This window comes from Narcine bancroftii, chromosome 2 (genome assembly GCF_036971445.1).
Source record: "Narcine bancroftii isolate sNarBan1 chromosome 2, sNarBan1.hap1, whole genome shotgun sequence".
NCBI classification, from domain to species: domain Eukaryota; kingdom Metazoa; phylum Chordata; class Chondrichthyes; order Torpediniformes; family Narcinidae; genus Narcine; species Narcine bancroftii.
The window spans coordinates 201,831,271-201,853,159 of NC_091470.1; the positions used below are offsets into that span (position 1 = coordinate 201,831,271).

At 42.3% G+C, this 21,889-nt stretch overlaps 1 protein-coding gene across 4 annotated transcripts in view; it reads right to left on the reverse strand.

Moving 5' to 3' along the window:
* LOC138755002 (misshapen-like kinase 1) overlaps positions 1–21,889 on the reverse strand; it is a 406,606-nt gene that overhangs the window by 222,588 nt on the left and 162,129 nt on the right. For all 4 annotated transcript variants that reach the window (XR_011351978.1, XM_069920129.1, XM_069920126.1 and 1 more), the window contains exons 9-11: positions 10,353–10,431; positions 3,063–3,238; positions 2,886–2,955 (exon numbers count right to left, since the gene is read on the reverse strand). Coding sequence is in view for 3 of the 4 variants with exons in the window: in XM_069920129.1 (XP_069776230.1) it covers positions 2,886–2,955; positions 3,063–3,238; positions 10,353–10,431 (325 nt within the window). In the remaining variant the exon portion in view is untranslated. The remainder of the gene's footprint in view (positions 1–2,885; positions 2,956–3,062; positions 3,239–10,352; positions 10,432–21,889) is intronic.

Sequence of the window (21,889 nt, forward strand, 5' to 3'; positions counted from 1 at the left end):
CAATTTTCTCCCTATTTAGAAATCTGCCTGCTTCTTTTTTTCTACCAAAGTGCACTTTCCAACATTGTTTTTCATTTGCCATTTTCTCTGCCCGTTCTCCTTATCTGTCCGAGTCCTTCTGCAAGAACTAACTCAGGAACTATAGCTAATTTGAGCACAACGTTCTCCCCTATACATGAGACTCACCAGCGCCCTAAAAAGCCTCCGTATTACAGGAAGGATGTGGAGGCTTTGGAAAAGGGACAGAAGGGGTTTACCAGAATGCAGGGATCTCCCAATGGAAAACCATTTTAATTTTGTGCCCCACTCTCCCGTCCTGATATGTCTGTCCATGGCCTCATGCACTGTCAAACCCAGGCCACCTGTAAATTGGAGGATTAACACCTAATATTCAATCTGGGCGCTGTCAAACGGGATGGCATTAACCGACTTCTCCGGTTTCTGCTAGCCCACTCCCCTTTCTTCCTCCCTTCCCCATCCCTTCTGCTCTCCACCCCCTTCCCTCTCCATTCACAGAGCCACCCCCCCTTCCCCTGCTTGCTGGTGTGCCCTCCCTTCCATATCCACCTATTACCTCCTGCCTGTGGGTTGGTGCTCCTCCCCTCCCACCCTACATTTTGCTCGTAACTTGACGAAGGGCTCAAGCCAAAATGTTGGTTCTGTATCTTTATTTTAGTTCCATAAAGTTCACTGTTTGCCCTGCTGCGTTTCTCCAGCGTTGTGTTTTTACTTCAAGTCTGCACTTTTGTGTTTTAATCTTATCAGGATGCTGTATGGAGTAGGTTTGAATGGAGAGAGAGAGAGAGAGAGAGAGAGAGAGAGAGAGAGAGAGAGAGAGAGAGAGAGAGAGAGAGAAAGAGAGAGAGTGAGAGAGAGAGAGAGAGAGGTTTCTCTGGAGTGTCTGAGGACGAGGGGGACACCTGATAGAGGCTTATAGAACCCTGGGAGGCGTTGATAGGATGGACATTCAACATCCTTTTCGTACATGAGGAGATGCATTTCAGATGAAGGGATAGAAGTTTTTTTTTAAAAACAGAGTGGTGGGTGCCTTGAGTAGGTTACCAGGAGCAGTGGAAACAAATGCAATTGTAGCATTTAAAAGGCTTGTAGATAGACCCCTGCGCATTGAGGGGATGGATGGATACTGCACACTACAGAGGTATGCAACCAGCAGAGGTCGAATTTTGGTCATTGTGTTCGGTTCCGACGTGTGGGCCTGTTCTATGAATTCAACTCACAGGCATGACAGATTGACTGAATCTGACCATCTTCCTTGCATAACACTGCAGCTAAATACAACAGGGTTTTGCGCTGGGAGTTCATTTCACAACTCATCTCTCCCAAAACACAACATGGGAAAGAACAGATATATTGGACGAATGGCCTGATTCCTGCCAACTCATCGAGTCCCTTTCCAACACCTTTGTCAGCGACCCTTGCGTGTCATGACCTGTCTGAACAAATGTCCTCATCCAGCCTTTAATTCTTGACCTGGCTCACAAAAAACAACCAGGACAAATGCATCGAGCAGAGAAGTTTTTGCAGCCGTTGTGCACTGCTGATACATAGGCAGCATTTCAGCATCTGGTATCATGAATGCATTAGAATGATTCTGGTATTAAACAAGAAAATCTGTGGAAATTTCACTGTAGTTTGCACAAAAATGCTGGAGGAACTCAGTAAGTCACAGCCTTCTGTCTATGGCGAAGCTCAAAATACAACACCAATGTGTAAGGCCTGAGCCCTTCGTCATGTACGCTGATGAAGGGCTCAGGCCCGGAACGTTGGTTATGTGCCTTCATCTTTGCTGCATAAAGAATGCTGGGCAACTTTCTGAGTTTCTCCAGCAGTTTTGTGCACAATTATTCTGGTGTCTGTCATTCACAAATTATTCATGTACATGGGTGGTCTCCATGCTGGAGAGAATGAGGAATTTGGAAGTTCGGCGTGGCAGCAGAGTTTGGATCTACATGGGACATAGAATTGTAGAAATACTGAAGCAGGCCCTTTCTCCATCCTCTCCATACCCGCCAAGTTGCCCCCCCCCCCTATTATCTTGTCCTATGAAGATCTATTTCTTCTTGAGATTGTCGGAAATGACTGTCCAAGGTGCCGATACTGTGTGAAAACTGCTTGACCAGAACTCAGTACTGTCTCGTTTCAACTACACGCTATCTGAGCTATTGGCTCCATCTGTCCGTCACCGTTCACCTGTTACCCACCGAGCCCTACCCTCCTGGCTCCATCTGTATATCATCCTTCACACCTCCTTGATCTACTAATCACCCACTGACCCCTCCCTTTCTGACTCCATCTCCCTATCATCTTTCACATGTCCTTGATCCACCAATCACCCACTGACCCCTCCCCTTCCAACTCCATCTCCCTATCATCTTTCACACCTCCTTTAACCACCAATCACCCACTGCTCCCTCCCCTCCTGGCTCCAACTGCCTATCATCCTTCACACCTCCTTTATCCACCAATCACCCACTGACTCCTCCCTTCCCAGCTTCATCTGTCGTATCGTTCATCCTCCACCCTCTGACCCCTCCCCTCCTGGCTACACCTGTCCATCATCGTTCCCCCTCCTTGGTCCACCAATCACCACTGACCCCTCCCCTCTTAGCTCCATCTGTCCATCACCCTCCACCCGCTGACCTCTCCCTTCTTGGCTGAATCTGTCCATCACCTTTCACCCGTCACCCACTGACCCCTCACCTCCTGGATCTATCTGTCCATCACCCGCTGACCCCAGCCATTTCTTCTTTAGTATCGCCAGTCTTCCCTTCCCTTTCTCAGCCCCTGGAACATGGAGTGTCTGTTTCCCTCCAGTGATGCTGCTTGACCCAGGTGTTTATTTTTGTTGCGAGGCAACAACTCACCTGGGTTCACCTTCCTCACCGACATTGTCCTCTTCCTCCTCACTGCCGCTGTACTCGTACTCCGTCTCCTCTGTTGAAAACAACACGGATCACAGTTTCTTTGTGCTTGTACTGGGCCCGACAGTCATTGGCGCTTGCAGCCAGCAGTGGCCCGTGCTCAGACGGCTTTCTCCTTACCTTTCTCACCACGTTTCTTGCGTGTCCGGTCAATGTGATCCTTCAGCTGGATGCGAACCTGCCTCTCGGTCGGCTGGTCCCGGATGAAGCCGTGTTTTAGCAACTGATCTGTAGATGGTCTCTGAGTATAATTCTTTATCAGACAGTTCTCAATAAACTCGATAAACTTCCTTGACCTACCAGAAGGATTTTTAAACAGTCACAAATTAGATACAAATAGGAACAGTAAATGCTGGAAATCCTCAGGTCAAGTCCATCCATGGGGAAAACAACACAATCAATAATTCCAGTCGAATAGGTTTGGGTTTTTTAAATCTTATTTACCCAAACATAAGAAGTAGGAGCAGGATTTGGCCATCCGGCCCGTCGAGCCTGCTCCACCATTCAATGAGATCATGGCTGATCTGATGATGGGCTCATCTCCACCGACCTGCCTTTTCCCCATACGCCTTAATTCCTCTACTATGTAAAATCTATCCCATCTTATCTTAAATATATTTACTGAGGTCACCGCCACTGCCTCAATGGGCAGCGATTTCCACAGATTCCCCACCCTCTGGGAAAAGCAATTTCTCCTCATCTCTGTCCTAAATCTACTCCCCTGAATCTTGAGGCCATGTCAGTTTTAGTCTCCCTCACCTATCGTGGTCAAATAACATGTCCCTGAACATCCAAATTATAAGAATATTTCTAGAAATCCTGATGCCACTTGGTCAACAACCCTGAATTACTGGACCGTTTATTTAAGGGGTGTTTGTGAGGATGGTACCGTTAAGAGTTGATACTGTCTACATGTACTGTCTGGAAACTACTTTCCTACCTCCAGTTTATCTGTAACTTACCCTGCAGTGGAAGTCAATACCGGCCAATGAGACCCATGCTACAATTAACCTACAATGCTGTACGTTTTGGAGTAGGAGGAGCACAAACACATGGGTATTTTGCAACTTCTTCATGCACATTTGGCCAAAACCCCAACAAGTTGACAAGGATACCCTGGAGCTTCAGCTTAAGACATTCCTGACAACATCTGAATCACATGCCTCCAGGTCAGAGGGGATGAGGCTCAGTTACTTCACTAACGTTATTGCAACGCCAGCAACCCAGGTTAGAATCCGGTGTTGACCGTAAGGAGTTTTGCATGTACCCCCTGAGACCTGCGTGGATGTCCTACGGGTGCTCCAGTTCCGCCCCACCCTTGAAAACTGACCAGAATTGTAGGTTAATTGGGCGGCACAAAGTCATGGGCTGGAAGAAGGGCCTGTTACTTTGCTGTTGGTTTAAGTTTTGAAAAAAAAATTATTGCAAAGCTTCAAAGTCGCAGTGTGATTACTTCCCTCAGTGACTGGTTAACATGCTAGCAGACCATTCCAGGTCATCCATACCCTGGATAAAGCAAGGGATTGAGCAAAAGGAGTGCCATTCTTCACAAGTGCTTGGTATATAGCGAGATGGAGCATTATCACGGTGCTGCTCAACAGATGGCTAAACACTTTGCAGGAGATGAATTACAAAGAAAGATGCTCTTTTACTAAGTTAGAGCAATTGATCAAAATGAACATTATTGCCCAATTAGCAAAGGGATCTATTTAAGGATTTAAAAACAGGTCTTTTAAAGGAAGTGGGGGAGGGGGGTAGTTTGTCTAAATCTTGTACAGTAAAATCCCTGTTTTCTGGATTTCAAGCAACTGGCAGCCGCAAGCAACAGGCAAACAAAATATGGAAAATAAAATGGTAAAAATTACAAAAGTTTAAAATTGGTTTCCCCCTAGAACTATAGAACATTACAGCACAGAAGGAGGCCCTTCTAGTCTGTGCCAAACTATTTTTTCTGCTTAGTCCCACTAACCAGGCCAAAGCCCTCCATACCCCTCCCATCCATGTACCTGTCCAAATTCTTCTTAAATGTTAAAAATGAGCCCACATTCACCAAATGGCCAGATCACCAATCCTTGCAACACACAATCTCAAGCCACTGGCAAATTCACTTATCCAGCATCTACTAATTCCCCATAGGTGCTGGATACCAGGGATTTTACTGTATTTATCCTGTGACCAGGCAGAGTGAACAGTGAGTTTCCAATATTTGCAGATCAGATCTGCACACTGCGGCTGAAATGATAAATTCACTCCCTTCTAAATCACTCCTCGACATTTTCCAGGCAAGATCACCTCCCACCCCTGGCGACAGGATGGTGTTTAAAAATCACACCATCTTCAGCAACAGCCAACAACCTGTTCCTGCAACGTTTACCCTGCACGGCAGCAGGCAAACCTCAGCTGGGGGAGGTAGGGTGAAGTAGACCCATTCCTTCAAAAACAAATGCACACCTTTCATTTGAGTTTTGTTGCAATTGGCTCAGAAATTCAGATTCTTTTCAGATCTGTGCATTTTGGAAAGGAAAATGCTGTGTAATAAGACATATGAAGGAGTTGAAAAGTTGTAACAAAAATCAAAACATTTCAGTGTGCCATTTACTATAAAAAAGGATAATTTCTTCACAATATTAATTAACCGTTTAGATCTACAACTAAATACAATAAAACCCCTGATATCTGGCAACTATGGGGATTGGCAAATCCCGGGTAAGTGTATTTTCTGGTTGCTTGAGACTTACTCTTACAATGCCTAACTAATACACCTGCATTAAGAATAAACAGTTTCAAAGATAAAAATATTAGACTGTACTTTCTCTGAACAAACTTCACCTGCATGAATATATAAACCATGAAGCATTTTACTTTATTTTCAATCATATTCTTTGAAAACATTTAACTGTCGCTGCATGGAGCCAAACGAAAGACAAACAGTAACGCTATAAATAATTAACCCCCACCCCAAGTTTATAGATAAGGCCTCTGACCGGAGTGACTCTCACCAAGAAAAGATAAGGAGACGCTTTAAGAGAGTCGCCCCAACGCCGAGCAGCATCAACCAGTTCTTCATCCTGGGCGACACCACTGCTGTTTCACACAACTTTGAACAGCTGCTATGAGCAAAGCCAAGCCAAAGCTCTCCACTGGCTGCATATTTGCTCCCGTCTTCAGCATAAGCTTATGTGCTACTTTAGAGGACATCTACATTTACAATTTTAAACTTACATATTTTAAACTATTATTTTACTCATTCATTTTATTTTTTTAATTTATTTTCCTTGTTTTATTTTTGCCAATTGCTTGAATTCCAGATAACAGGGGTTTTACTGTAGTAAGTCCAGAGAATTGGATCCAACCTGTTTGATTTAACTTGATGTTCAGTCCCAAGAAGAGACCTAACTGCTTGCAAATATTCACACTTTAGACCAGAGCAAAGTCCTTGTTGTTGTCTAGGTTCTTCTTCCACCTCCCACACCCTCTTTTGGATGCTGATACCAGGAGTGATGCTGAAATAGAGCTTCAGGCAATATGTCTTGCCCCCCCCACCCCCCCCCCCCCCCCCAACCCCGGAAGTCAAGTCAAAAATCAATTGCTTCTTCTAGGTTTGAACAGGATATCAAGTATTGCATGGGATGTACAAAACCTTTGGATCCCAGTTACACCAATATTTAATTCTTGAGCAAAGAAGAGTAAATGCAGATAAAGTTAAATCAAAGTACCCCTGTTATCTGGAATTCAAACAACCAGCAAAAAAAAATAGAGGAAAAGAAGAAAGTAAAAATACAAAAGTTTAAAACTTAATGCTTCTCCAGTAGTCAATTCACGCAACCTCAAGCAACTGGTGAATTCACTTATCTGGCATTTACCAATAGGATTTGGTTACAATGGGGTTTAAATGTACTAACCCAGAACTGCAATCACTCAAACTTTTAATAAATAACAACTTGTTTTTCAATGTATTAATGCTAACTACTTTCTGTATTTATGATTCAGCAATGGAGAGTTTTTTGTTCCTGAGTTTTGTTCCAGACAAAGTGCAGAAGTTGGGGTCGAGTGCAGCACACCACCGAGCTGGGGAAACTCAACAGGTCACGCTGCGTCTACGGAGAGTGAAAGGAAGTCATTTTCATTTCCTTTGGATGCTGCGTGACCTGTCGAGTTTCCCCAGCCCGGTGGTGTGCTGCATTCTGTTCCAGGATACACACCTATTGAACCTATAATCCAAGGTCAGCTCCACAAACTAAATAGTGTTGTTTCTGCTCAATTACATCCCTATCTCTCCCACCAACTTAGTGTTGGCTAAATAATCAAAACTGCAGTAAAACTACACAGCAATCAGGTCCAAACGGGTTTAACGCTGGCTCTTCGTTCCCTGGTGGTCGTCGGGAGGGTGGCTGTCAGTGAGACAGGTTTGAGTCAGCGAGCGTCTTGAAGAAACCGATATTTATAGACGCGAGTAGGCTCTTTCCCCTGAGGGCTGGGGAGGTTGGAACAAGAGGGCATAAGTAAAGGGTAAGGCGGCAAAACTTTAGGAGAAATATTAGAGGATGCTTCTTCACTCAGAGAGAGGTGGCAGAATGGAATGATCTTCCAGAGGATATAGTTGTGGCAGGGTCCTTTCTGTCATTTAAGGGAAGGTTGGATGTGCACATGGATATGAGGGGGTTGGGGAGAGTGGGAGGGGGGAGCTAGTGGCGTTGTTCAAGTGAACCGGCGCAGACTTGTAGGGCCAATATGGCTTGTTTCCGCGCTGTAAACTGTTAAATGGTTAAAACATATTTTTCCATTCGCTCTTCAAACATTCCCTTAATGACATAAAATATTTTGGCATGGTACTGGAAAAGCTGGAAAGGAATAGAAAGGGACATTTGAGTCAATCAAATTGTAATATATGTGCACTGGGATATCCAGAGTGTGTGGATTGTCGGAAGGCAGACGCAGGGAAACACGACAGTCTGGAGACGTTGGGATTGTGGTAAAAAGCAGGCAGGCTCCTGAATTAAAGGGGTAGGGAGACGGGAAGACTGGGCAGGGGGATGAATACCGAAGGTGTGAATTTGATATGGAGAGGAAGACAGAAGAGAGAAAGATGAGAATTCATTGAGCGAGGGGTGTTTTATTTGAGGAAAGGAGACGGGGGCGGGGGGTCAGAGCTTAGGCATAGGGAAAACAAGACCTTCAGGTTTGTGCCAAACTATTATTCTGCCTGTCTCCACTGACTTGCACCTAGACCTATACCCCTCCCATCCATTTACTTGTTCAGATATTCCTTCAATGTTAATCTACCTTTACTCCAACTGTCCCTTGTGCTGCATGGACTCAAATTTATTCATTATTTACATTCTTTATTCATCCAAGTATTTTCATCAGATTATTCAACCATTTTGGTCACAGTGGTACAAACATTTTTATAGTGATCCTTTTTATGATTTGATGAGAAAGTTGATTTCACAAGTACATTGCAAAACGAATCACTCAGTCATTAGACGAGCCATCGCCATGACTCACAAAATTCCAAACTCCAACCTGGAAGCTAAAAACACAGTGCTGGGGAAACTCAGCGGGTCAAACAGTGTACGTTACACAGGAAAGATACACATAACCAACGTTTCGAGCTTGAGCCCTTCATCAAGGTATGAGAAAAATGTAGGCAGGCGCCCAAACAAAATGGTGGGGGGGGGGGGAGGGGGGGAGAGAGCAAGACACCTGCCTCTATTTTGTTCTTAACTTGATGGGCAACATGGTTAGCGGTTAGTGCAATGCTGTTACAGCGTCAGCGATTGGGACCGGGTTTCGAATCCGGTGCTGTCTTTAAGGAATTTGTACATTCTTCTCGTGTCCACGTGGGTTTCCTTCCACCGTTCAAAGTGCACCGGGGGCTGTAGGTCAAGTGGGTGGCATGGGCTATATGTCTAAATTTAAATAAAGTTATATATAAAGTACATGGTTTGACCTGCTGAGTTTCTCGAGCATTGTTTTTACAACAGTCATAGTGACTGCAGTCTCTCGTGATTCTCTCCTACCTAGAAGCTCATTGGCCAAAGCCAAACAAATGCGCTTGTTGAAATTTCCAACTCTCTCTCAAGTCCTGACCCCATTATCTCAAATATTTAAAACCTTTCATGAAAGCTTTTCCCCTTTCTAATAGCTGCTAACTCTGCTGGAGCTTGAATACTTCCCTCATCTTCTGCCTGGGCATTCTCCAGCCGGATGACATGAGCCTGACATGGTTTCCATGAGCCCACCCCTCCCCTGTGTCTAAGCTCTGTCTCTCTTTCCCTCATCCTCCTTTTCCCTGGCTCTGCCAAAAAACAACCCGTCCAATTAATTCTTACTTTTCCTAGATAGGTAAGTTGCTCCCATTGGTGGGGGAGACGAGAACTAGGGGACGTAGCCTCAAGATTCAAGGCAGTAGATTTCAATTTAGACATACAGCTCTCTTGGCCCAAGAGTCCGTGCCGCCCAATTTACACCTAATTAACCTACACCCCCAGTACATCTTGAAGGGTGGGAGGAATCTGGGAACCCCGGGGAAACCCACGCAGACAAGGGGACAAACTCCTTACAGACAGCGCAGGTTTCGAACCCAGGTCCCAATCACTGGCGCTGTAAAGTCGTGGTGCTAACCGCTATGCCAACCGTGCCACCTTTCATTTAGAACGGAGATGTGGAGAAACCATTTTTCTCAGAGGGTGGGGAAACTATGGAATTCGCTGCCCATGGAAACAGTGGAGGTGATCTCAGTAAATAAATTTAGGACAAGGTTGGATTGATTTCTACATAGTCGGGGAATTAAGGGATATGGGGAAAAGGCAGGTCGGTGGAGATGAGCCCATCATCAGATCAGCCACGATTTCACTGAATGGCAGAGCAGGTTCGACAGGCCGATGGTCGACTCCTGTTCCTATTTCTTTTTCTTTCCTCTCTCCTGAATTCCTCTCCATATCCAATTAACACCTTCTGTCTGTTGGTCCGCATTCCTCCTCCTGCTTATTCTCCCCTTCTCCCCAGTCTTTTAACTCAAGTGCCTGCCTGCTTTTTACTCAAACCTTCAAGAAGGGCCGAAACACCGGTTATATATCTGTATTTCCTACGGACGCTGCGAGACCTGCTGAGCTCTTTCTGCATTTCTGATTGTTTACTACAATCACAGCATCTGCAGACAGTCATGTTTCACTCCATCTTCCCCTTCGTCTGACTTCCAACAATCCACACTCTCTGGATGCCCCAGTGCACATCTATTAGAATTTGATCGACTCAAATGCCCCTTTCTCTTCCTTTTACAGTTTTAGCAGCACTGTGCTGAACACATGAGGGCAGCTCCATTTCTCCAGTGTGGGAGACTTCTGGATTATTAAGCAACAGGTACAGAGCACATTTCATCGCCAACCACCACACCATGCAATCACTTACCATTTCTTGGATTTTAATCTGGGAGGGGGGTTTCTCGGAATAAGGAATAAGGCTCGCATTGGGTGCATGTCACACAGAGCTGAGGTGAAATAGAAAGGAAAATTAAAAAGGTAAAGAATATTGCTTTTCCCAAAACAGCAATAAACAATTTTTACAGGGTAGACCAGTTATTGAAAATGCATGATCTGGGAATTATGATTATCCAGTGGAACATTAAAGCCTCATCCCCTCTGCCAGCAGATTTCTGAATGGACAATGAACAACAGACACTACCTTACTTGCTTTTTTTACATTTTTTTTAAATGTAGACATACAGCATGGTAGCAGGCCAATTTGGCCCTACGAATCCATGCTGCCCAATTTACACCCTATCAACCTCCAACCCCCCCGGGAAAAATCCATCCAGACACGGGAAAATGTACAAACTTCTTACAGACAGCAAGGGATTTGAATCCCGGTCCCGATCGTTCGCGCTGTAAAGGCGTTGCGCTAACCGCTACACCAACTGGGCTCCCCTAAATCTCTTTTTTTCGGGGCATTAATTTATTTATTTAAAAAACCATTCGTACCAATTTTTGTAGCTATGCCGCTGCTGGAAAATACCAAATTTTGTGACGTGTTCATGACAATAAATTCTGATTCTGAAGCTATAAGGAGAGTCAACTTATTTTCCTTATGAGTGTTCATCTTCCTGCATTTGCACACCAGTTTGCAGACCACAGTACATGTAGGATACAGGGTTGTGTGTGCCTGCAGACTTGCCCATACCCACACAAGCCGTGGGCAAGTACTTTGATTGTGCTATAATCATATGGTTTAGCAATAAAGTGGACTCATATCTTGCCCTCTGCTTTCTCAATCAGGGACATCCAAGCGAATCGGTTTGAAGCATTGTGAGAGGAGGAAGAATGAAAGACTTTGCATACAACTCGTCCCTTTCACAAGCAGTGACCCCCCCCTCCACCCCGCCAATTATTTCAGCTCTTACAAAGTATCTGACCTTTAATGTTGAAAGATTATTGTGTATTATGCTCATGTAACATCAGATGTGTCATCTCAGAGGCAAATTGACTCGAAAATAGATTACGCAGCTAACAGTTATACAGGAGTAAAATTTGACTTCTATTAAAAAGGAACTTTTGATTTTTCATTTGTCATGAGATTACTAAACTGAGGTAAAATGCTGCACTTGTGGGAAACTGGGGTTTTATACCTTGATGGAGTGATCAAGCCCAAAACACAAGCGGAACCCTCCCCACTACATCTGCAGGGGATGCTGCCGTTGGAGAGCAGCAGCAATCATCAAAGACCCTCACCACCCAGCGCACACTCTGTTCTCACTGCTGCCATCAGGAAAGAGAACAGCTGCTCCCCCTCCACCATCAGACTCCTCAATGACAAACTCAATCAGAGACTCATTAAGGACTCTTACTTGTGCACTTTATTGATTTTCTTTTTGTTCTCTCTGTATTGCACAGTCAGTTTGTTTACATTCGTTATCTGTTTCCAGTTCATTATTTGTTTACGTGTTATACGCTGTGTCCTGTTTATTTTTTTTGTACTAGGCAGTTCTGCCGCAAAGGAACCTCAGGGTTGTACATGACATCATGTGGGTACTCTCACAATAAATCTGAAACCTGGTCTGTATCTTTACCGTTGCTACATAAAGTACATTGACTGACTTGCTGAGTTGCTCTAGCATTGTGCTTTTACTGGGATTTTACATGTTCACTTCTGAAATCTTGACATTCATTGCCCAAGGTCCTGACATTGCAGCGACTAACATGTTGGTCCGACGAGAGGTGACCAGGGAGGGTTTGAGAAACTCAAGCCAACTGAACATTTTCATCGAATAGTTCCCATGGTGTACCTTTTGAAATTATTTTACTTTTGTGAAATAAAAGCATTTGTAAAAAGCTGTGGTAGCATTTAAATTACTCGAGATGAGACTATTAACATAATCACTGTGAAACAAATCTACCATGAGATTTCTATGAGTCTCAAAGGTGCACCAAATGGTTGGCAGATTTGGGCATTAGACTTGCTTCTTGTGATCACTGCTTTGAGAGTGTCCAAACAGGAGAGGAGTCACGTGATGGAGTAGTGGCCAGTCGGGGAACTCCAGCCCTCTCCGGAAAAGTTTTAATTTAACACATAAAACACAAAGGCACAAACACAAAAATTAAAATAAAGTGAAAGTAAAGGTGGGAAGAAAATGGCAGCGAAGAAAGAAAAGTCGAAAGCAACGGGAAGAAGAGAAGAAGAAAAGACATCGGAAGAATAAGGTGAAGGCCTTACCTGTCCGAGGAGGCCCGCTGTGGAGAGAGAAGCCCGCTCACTCAGGTCAGTCGAAGTCCCGAGCTTGGGACTACAAAAATGGCTTGCGGAGCCAAGCAAAAGTGCGCAACCGCGCATGCGCAAGACAAAAAAAACACTGACGGGAGGGGGGACCAGCTGAGGAGTCGATCTCCACAGCTGAGAATGACAGCCACAGCACAACAACAAGAGGAAAACACAGAAAATAACGAGAGCAAGAAAGAAGAGAGTAAAAGGAAATCAAAGAAACAACAGATGACCAACCCAGAGGAAGAAGAAGAGGAAGAACACAGAGAAATGGAAGAAGGGAAGGGCAAGTACATGGATATATATTTTTTTAAAGAATACATGGAATCAATAAAAGAACGGCAATCACAAGAATTTAGTGAAATAAAAAGAAGAATAAAAAGTACAGAAGAAAAAATGAATAGATTAGAGATGGTCATGTCAGATATAGGAAAAAGAGTGGACAAGGTGGAAGAACGAGAAACAGCCATAGAAATTGAAGTAGATGACTTAAAAAAGAAATTAGAAGAATCTAATAAAAAAGTTAAAGTGACACAAGAGCTGTTAGCTCAGAAGATAGATATAATGGAAAATTATAACAGAAGAAATAATATAAAGATAGTGGGCCTTAAGGAAGATGAAGAAGGCAAGAATATGAGAGAATTTATAAAAGATTGGATCCCCAGGGTCCTAGGAAGACCAGAATTACAGGAAGAAATGGAAATAGAAAGGGCACACAGAACATTAGCCCCTAAACCACAACCACAACAAAAAACAAGATCCATTTTAGTAAAATTCCTAAGATATACAACAAGAGAAAATATATTGGAGAAAGCAATGAAGAAAATAAGAGAAGACAAAAAGCCACTGGAATACAAAGGTCAAAAAAATTTTTTCTCTCCAGATATAAGTTTTGAACTCCTGAAGAAGAGGAAGGAGTTTAATACAGCAAAAGTAATCCTATGGAAAAAAGGATATAAATTTATGCTAAAGTATCCAGCGGTACTTAAAATAGTTATTCCAGGGCAGAGGAAGCACGAAAATTTGCAGAACAACTACAAAACAGACAGAGAGATGAAGACATGTAACGAGAACAAAAATGACCACGAACTATATGTATGTGTGTATATGGGTATATATATATATATATATATATATATATATATATGTATGTATATATGTGTATACATGTGTGTATGTGTATTTAAAAGAAAATATATAGAGTATAGATAAGAATTAATAAGGGAAAGAAAGGGAAGAGAGGAAGTAAGGAGGGAATTAAGAGAGTGACCTTTGTTGTATATGAAAATTAAAATCTTTTCTGGGGGGGGGGGGCTGGGTGGGGAGGAGATACGGTCACTGCGAAATCAGTTGACGCTTGCGATTGAATTCGCAAATCCAAATGGAGAGGGGAGATGTGGTTGCCCGACAAGGGATAAAGGGCAACTCAGGAAGGGGAGGGGATAGTGGGGTTAAAGAAATTTTAGATAGGAGAATAAGGGGAATGTTTGACATTTTAGAAATGTTGTCTTATAAAGTGTTCAAAAAAAGAAAGCAGAAATGGATAAGAAGGAAAGGTGATGATGAGGAAACAGAAAGATAAACAAAGTATGAAATGGCTATGTTGAACTATATGACTTTAAATATGAACGGAATACATAACCAAATCAAAAGGAAGAAACTGCTAAATTTACTGAAAATAGAAAAAATTGATATAGCATTCGTGCAAGAAACACACTTAACTGAAATGGAGCACAAGAAATTAAAGAGAGATTGGATCGGACATGTAACAGCAGCGTCATATAATTCAAAAGCTAGAGGAGTAGCTATATTAATCAGTAAAAATGTACCAATTAAAATAGAAGAGGAAATAATAGATCCAGCAGGGAGATATGTAATGATAAAATGTCAGATATATTCAGAGTTTTGGAATTTACTCAATGTATATTCACCTAATGTAGAAGATCAAAAATTTATGCAAGATTTTTTTTGAAGATAGCAGACACACAAGGGAACATACTAATAGGAGGGGATTTCAACCTTAATTTGGATTCAAACATGGATAAAACTGGGAAAAAAATTAACAGAAAGAACAAAGTAACCAAATTTATAATTAAATCGATGGAAGAAATGCAACTTTTGGATATATGGAGGAAACAACACCCAAAGGAAAAGGAATATTCATATTATTCGGGTAGACATAAAACATACTCAAGAATAGACCTATTCCTGTTATCAGCTCACATGCAAGACAGAGTTAGGAAAACAGAATATAAAGCTAGAATATTATTGGACCACTCACCCCTGATATTGACAATAGAGTTAGAGGACATCCCTCCAAGAATGTATAGATGGAGATTAAACTCCATGCTACTTAAAAGGCAGGATTTTAGAGAATTAATTGAACGACAAATTAAAATGTACTTTGAAATAAATATGGAATCAGTGAAAGATAAGTTTATACTATGGGACGCAATGAAAGCGTTCATCAGAGGGCAAATAATAAGTTATGTAACCAAGATGAAGAAGGACTACAATCAGGAAACAGAGCAGTTGGAAAGGGAAATAGCAAATATAGAAAAAGAATTAGCAATGAAGGAAGACACAACTAAAAGAAGAGAATTGGCAGATAATAAAATAAAATATGAAACACTACAAACATATAAGGTGGAGAAGAACACAATGAAGACAAAACAGAAATATTATGAACTAGGAGAAAAAACGCACAAAATTCTAGCGTGGCAGCTTAAGACAGAACAAACTAAGAGAATGGTATTGGCATCAAGGAAAAAAGACAAACAAATCATATATAATCCAACGGAGATTAATGAAAACTTCAGAGAATTCTACGAACAATTATACCAAACTGAAAACGAAGGGAAAGAAGACAAAATAGATGAATTTTTAACAAAAATTGAACTACCGAAATTACAAACAGAGGAACAAAATAAATTAACAGAACCATTTGAAATAGTAGAAATACAAGAGATAATAAAAAAACTACCGAATAATAAAACACCAGGAGAGGATGGATTCCCAATAGAATTCTAAAAAAATTTAAAGATTTATTAATTCCTCCCCTCCTGGAAGTAATCAACCAGACTGATAAAACACTAAGCTTACCAGATTCATGCAAAACAGCAATAATTACAGTAATACCAAAGACAGGGAAAGATCCACTCGCACCAGCGTCATATAGACCAATATCTTTACTAAACACAGATTATAAGATAATAGCTAAACTATTAGCAAACAGATTAGCCGACTATGTACCAAAAATAGTAAATCTAGACCAAACTGGATTTATTAAAAAAAGACGAACAACAGACAATATTTGTAAATATATTAACTTAATTTATGCAGTAGAAGGAAATAAAGCTCCAACAGTAGCGGTTGCTTTAGACGCAGAGAAGGCCTTTGACAGAGTAGAATGGAATTATTTATTCAAAGTACTACAAAAATTCAGCTTACCAGAGAAATATATTAATTGGATTAAAGCATTATATAAGGGGCCATTGGCGAAGGTGACAGTAAATGGATTTATATCAAAACAATTTAACTTAAGCAGATCAACAAGGCAGGGATGCCCACTATCGCCCTTATTGTTCGCGTTAGCCATAGAACCACTAGCAGAACTGATAAGAACAGAAAATAAAATAAAAGGGATAAAAATAAAAGACAAGGAATATAAAATCAGTTTATTTGCAGATGACGTTATAGTATACTCCATTAACAATGGCGTGAAGCAAGGCTGTGTTCTCGCACCAACCCTCTTTTCAATCTTCTTCAGCATGATGCTGAACCAAGCCATGAAAGACCCCAACAATGAAGACGCTGTTTACATCCGGTACCGCACGGATGGCAGTCTCTTCAATCTGAGGCGCCTGCAAGCTCACACCAAGACACAAGAGAAACTTGTCCGTGAACTACTCTTTGCAGATGATGCCGCTTTAGTTGCCCATTCAGAGCCAGCTCTTCAGCGCTTGACGTCCTGCTTTGCGGAAACTGCCAAAATGTTTGGCCTGGAAGTCAGCCTGAAGAAAACTGAGGTCCTCCATCAGCCAGCTCCCCACCATGACTACCAGTCCCCCCACATCTCCATCGGGCACACAAAACTCAAAACGGTCAACCAGTTTACCTATCTCGGCTGCACCATTTCATCAGATGCAAGGATCGACAATGAGATAGACAACAGACTCGCCAAGGCAAATATCGCCTTTGGAAGACTACATAAAAGAGTCTGGGAAAACAACCAACTGAAAAACCTCACAAAGATAAGCGTATACAGAGCCGTTGTCATACCCACACACCTGTTCGGCTCCGAATCATGGGTCATCTACCGGCACCACCTACGGCTCCTAGAACGCTTCCACCAGCGTTGTCTCCGCTCCATCCTCAACATCCATTGGAGTGCTTACACCCCTAACGTCGAAGTACTCGAGATGGCAGAGGTCGACAGCATCGAGTCTACGCTGCTGAAGATCCAGCTGCGCTGGATGGGTCACGTCTCCAGAATGGAGGACCATCGCCTTCCCAAGATCCTGTTATATGGCGAGCTCTCCACTGGCCACCGTGACAGAGGTGCACCAAAGAAAAGGTACAAGGACTGCCTAAAGAAATCTCTTGGTGCCTGCCACATTGACCACCGCCAGTGGGCTGATAACGCCTCAAACCGTGCATCTTGGCGCCTCACAGTTTGGCGGGCAGCAACCTCCTTTGAAGAAGACCGCAGAGCCCACCTCACTGACAAAAGGCAAAGGAGGAAAAACCCAACACCCAACCCCAACCAACCAATTTTCCCTTGCAACCGCTGCAATCGTGTCTGCCTGTCCCGCATCGGACTTGTCAGCCACAAACGAGCCTGCAGCTGACGTGGACTTTTTACCCCCTCCATAAATCTTCGTCCGCGAAGCCAAGCCAAAGATACTTAACAGAACCAGAATTATCAATAAAAGCATTACATAAGAAATTGAAGGAATATGGAGAAGTGTCGGGATACAAGATTAACGCAAATAAAAGTGAAGCAATGCCAATGAATAATGTGGATTTCTCAAAATTTAAGAAAGAATCACCATTCAGATGGCAAATGCAAGCAATGCGATACCTAGGTATACAAATAAAAAAAACCTCGGCCATCTATATAAACTCAATTATTATCCACTAATGAAAAAATTACAGGACGACTTAGAGCATTGGAAAGATTTACCACTAACACTAATAGGAAGGATAAATTGTATTAAAATGAACATTTTCCCAAGGATACAATACCTATTTCAGGCATTGCCAATACACTTGTCAGAGAAATTCTTCAAGGAGTTAAAGAAAATAATAAGGAAATTTTTATGGAAAGGGGGGAAACCGAGGATAGTACTAGATAAATTAACAGAATGGTATAAACAAGGAGGGTTACAACTGCCAAACTTTAAAAATTATTATAGAGCCGCACAATTAAGATACCTATCAGAGTTTTATCAAACAAGGGAAAAGCCAGATTGGACTAGATTAGAACTAGAAAAAATAGGGGAGAAGATACCCGAACATATATTATATAAATGGGATGAAAAATTGGTACAACGCAGGAATTCTCCAGTATTACATCATCTGCTTAATATTTGGAAGAAGATTCATGTAGAAAGGAATAAAACAAATTGCCAATTACCAAAACTAATACTGACGCAAAATCAGCTAATCCCCTTTACAATAGATAACCTTTCCTTTAGAGAATGGGAGAAAAAAGGGGTCAAAAGAATAGAAAATTGCTTTTCGGGAAATAAATTATTATCCTTTGAACAAATGAAGGATAAATATAATATAACTCACGATACCGTGTTGGCATACTACCAACTGAAATCCTACTTGAAGGACAAATTGGGAAGCAGTCTGAGGTTACCAGAGGGAAGTAATTTTGAATATGTGATTACAGACACAATGATAATCAAAAAATTTATAACAAACATGTATATTAAACTACAATAAAAGGAGAATGAGGAAACAAATGGTAAAACTAAACAAAAATGGGAACAAGATCTAAATAAAGATAAAGAAGGAAACATGGGAGAAGTTATACTCAAGAACTATGAGAAATACAATAAATACGAGGTTACGTATGATACAATATAACTGGATACACAGGCTATATATTACACCTCAAAAGTTAAATAAATGGGACCCAACAGTATCTGACAGATGTTTTCGCTGTAAAAAGGAAATGGGAACAACAATTCATGCAATCTGGACATGTGAGAAAGTGAAAAAATTTTGGGAAGATCTAAACCAGATATTAAATAAAATCACAAAAAGCAATATACCAAAAAACCCAGAGATCTTCCCCCTAAGTAACATAAAAAACAAAGAATTTGGACTTGATTTGGATGGTGCACAAAAAAGATTTGTTATGATAGCCCTAGCTGTAGCAAAAAAATGTATTATGTCAACCTGGAAATTAGAAGATAACTTGAGAATACAACAATGGTATATAGAAATGAATAAATGTATTCCATTAGAAAAAATAACATATAATTTAAGAAATAATATTACAATATTTGAACAAATATGGGAGCCATACATGAAACATAATGGAGAAAACCTACCGGGGACATCTACCACCTAAAATGACAGAAGGAGAAGAGAATGAAAAGAACTGACTTAGTGGAATTTCTTGTTTATTTTTATTGAGTGACAACATTGTTTGACAGGTTTAATGTATCTTAGATTCTGAACTTTAAATGAATGGGAGGGGAGGTAGGGAGGGTAGGAGGGGAAGAGGGAGGGGGGGAGAAAACGACACTGTATATATTTGAAAAGGAAAATGCATGTATCTTGATCAACGTGGTTTATAGTGCGAAAAATAAAAAATTTTAAAAAAAAGTGTCCAAACACTTCCCTTGGGAATTTATAGATACACGTCGAACTTCTTCAATCTGGCGACATTGGGACCCAGCCATTTTCGGACCACAGAAAATGCCAGAAAATAGAAAATGCACAGAAGATACTGTGAAAGGTGAGGTAGGCGTCTCGATCAGACCCATTTTCTGAGCTAAAAGGATCAATTATATCACAAATCAAATTGTGGTTAGTATAGTGGTTAGCGCAAAACCTTCACAGTGCCAGCAATTGGGACCGGGGTTCAATCCCGAGCTGTCTGTAAGGAATTTTAACTATTGCCGGCAGATTCAACCTTCACAGCGCCAGCGATTAGGACCAGGGTTCAATCCCGCGCTGTCTGTAAGGAATTTGTACTAACGGCGGCAGATTCAACCTTCACAGCGCCAGCGATTGGGACCGGGGTTTGAATCCCATGTTGTCTGTAATGAATTTGTACTAACAGCAGTAGATTCAACCTTCACAGCGCCAGTGATCGGGACTGGGGTTTGAGTCCCGCGTTGTTTGTAAGGAGTTTGTACTAATGCGGCAGATTCAACCTTCACAGCATCAGTGATCGGGACCGGGGTTTAATCCCCCGTTGTCTGTAAGGAGTTTGTACTAATGACGGTAAATTTAAAACGTCCTGGATAATAGAAATTCAACCTGTATATAAAAGAATGGGATGCTTGGGAATTTCAGCATTTTTCCATTGTATAATCATGAACTCAACATCGACTACGGTTTCAACTCAAAGATGGAGCCTTCACCGAAGGGGAACAGGGGAGGGTCAGAGATCGTGACGGATGGAGAGATGTGATCACCCACGTCGAACGTCAAGGCATCTGAATGATGATGAATGATGCTTGAGAAAGATCAATAGTTCAATCCACTGTATCACTTGGTCCCAGTATGAAATCACATGACCACATTTGTATTTGCACCCCTCATTTTATTACTGAAGGGCCCACACGGGCTGCGGGCTGCTCGTGTCTTGCGATCGAAGACCTACACAGGCTGCGGGCTGCTGGTGACTGGCTCATGGGAACCAGGATTCGAGAGGGTGCTGAGCGCAAGTAGGGCTTTGGCTTGCTGAAGGCTTTCTGATCGTATTGGAGGTTTGCAGTTGCTGAAGAATTATACAGGGGTCTGTGTGGCTGCAGAAGTGCTGGAGGCGAATCCACAGCCAGTGATTCTGAAGGGATTCTCTCATGCTTCTTTTTCTTCTATTGTTAGGGGCACTGACCGGGCAATGCTCGCGGCAACTCTTTGTTTGCCTTCAGGCAGACAGGAGCTGAAGTATATTACAGAATTAATGTATTATTGTGTGAGAAAATAAAAGGAACTGCTCCTTTGACTTGCCACTGAGAAATTCACCACTCAGATGCTGATGAGGCAGAACTTTGGTGATAAGCTGGGAATTTACATCCTTTTCCTGTGGAAGGGGTAGCCACCAAGAAGAGTACAGCATAGAGGTGGCATGGTAGCGGCTAGCCTAACGTTGTTACAGCACCAGCAATCGGGATTGGAATCACGTGCTGTCTGTAAGAAGTTTGTATGTTCTCCCCATGTCTGCGTGGGTTTTCCCCGGGGGCTCCGGTTTCCTCCCACCCTTAAAAAATGTACAGGGAGTTGTTAGATAATTGGGTGTAAACTGGGCAGTACGGACTAATGGGCTGAAGTTGCCCATCACTGTACTGTATGTCTAAATTTAAAATTTAATAAGAGAAGGCCCTTTGGCTTTGTACCAAATTAAACGACAGTAAAACTGCCGGTATCGGCACCTATTGGTGCCTGAGAAGTGATTTTTCCAATTGCTCGAGATGGTGTGTTGCATGATTAATGAACTGACTGCTCAGGGGCGCCATTTTTAAACTGTTGTATTTTTTGCCTATTTATTTTTGCCTGTTTCTTGAATTCCAGTTTACGGGGATTTCACTTCGGCTCACTCTTCTTCTTCTTCTTTGGCTTGGCTTCGCGGACGAAGATTTATGGAGGGGGTAAAAGTCCACGTCAGCTGCAGGCTCGTTTGTGGCTGACAAGTCCGATGCGGGACAGGCAGACACGGTTGCAGAGGCTGCAGGGGAAAATTGGTTGGTTGGGGTTGGGTGTTGGGTTTTTCCTCCTTTGCCTTTTGTCAGTGAGGTGGGCTCTGCAGTCTTCTTCAAAGGAGGTTGCTGCCCGCCAAACTGTGAGGCGCCAAGATGCACGGTTTGAGGCGATATCAGCCCACTGGCGGTGGTCAATGTGGCAGGCACCAAGAGATTTCTTTAGGCAGTCCTTGTACCTTTTCTTTGGTGCACCTCTGTCACGGTGGCCAGTGGAGAGCTCGCCATAGAACACAATCTTGGGAA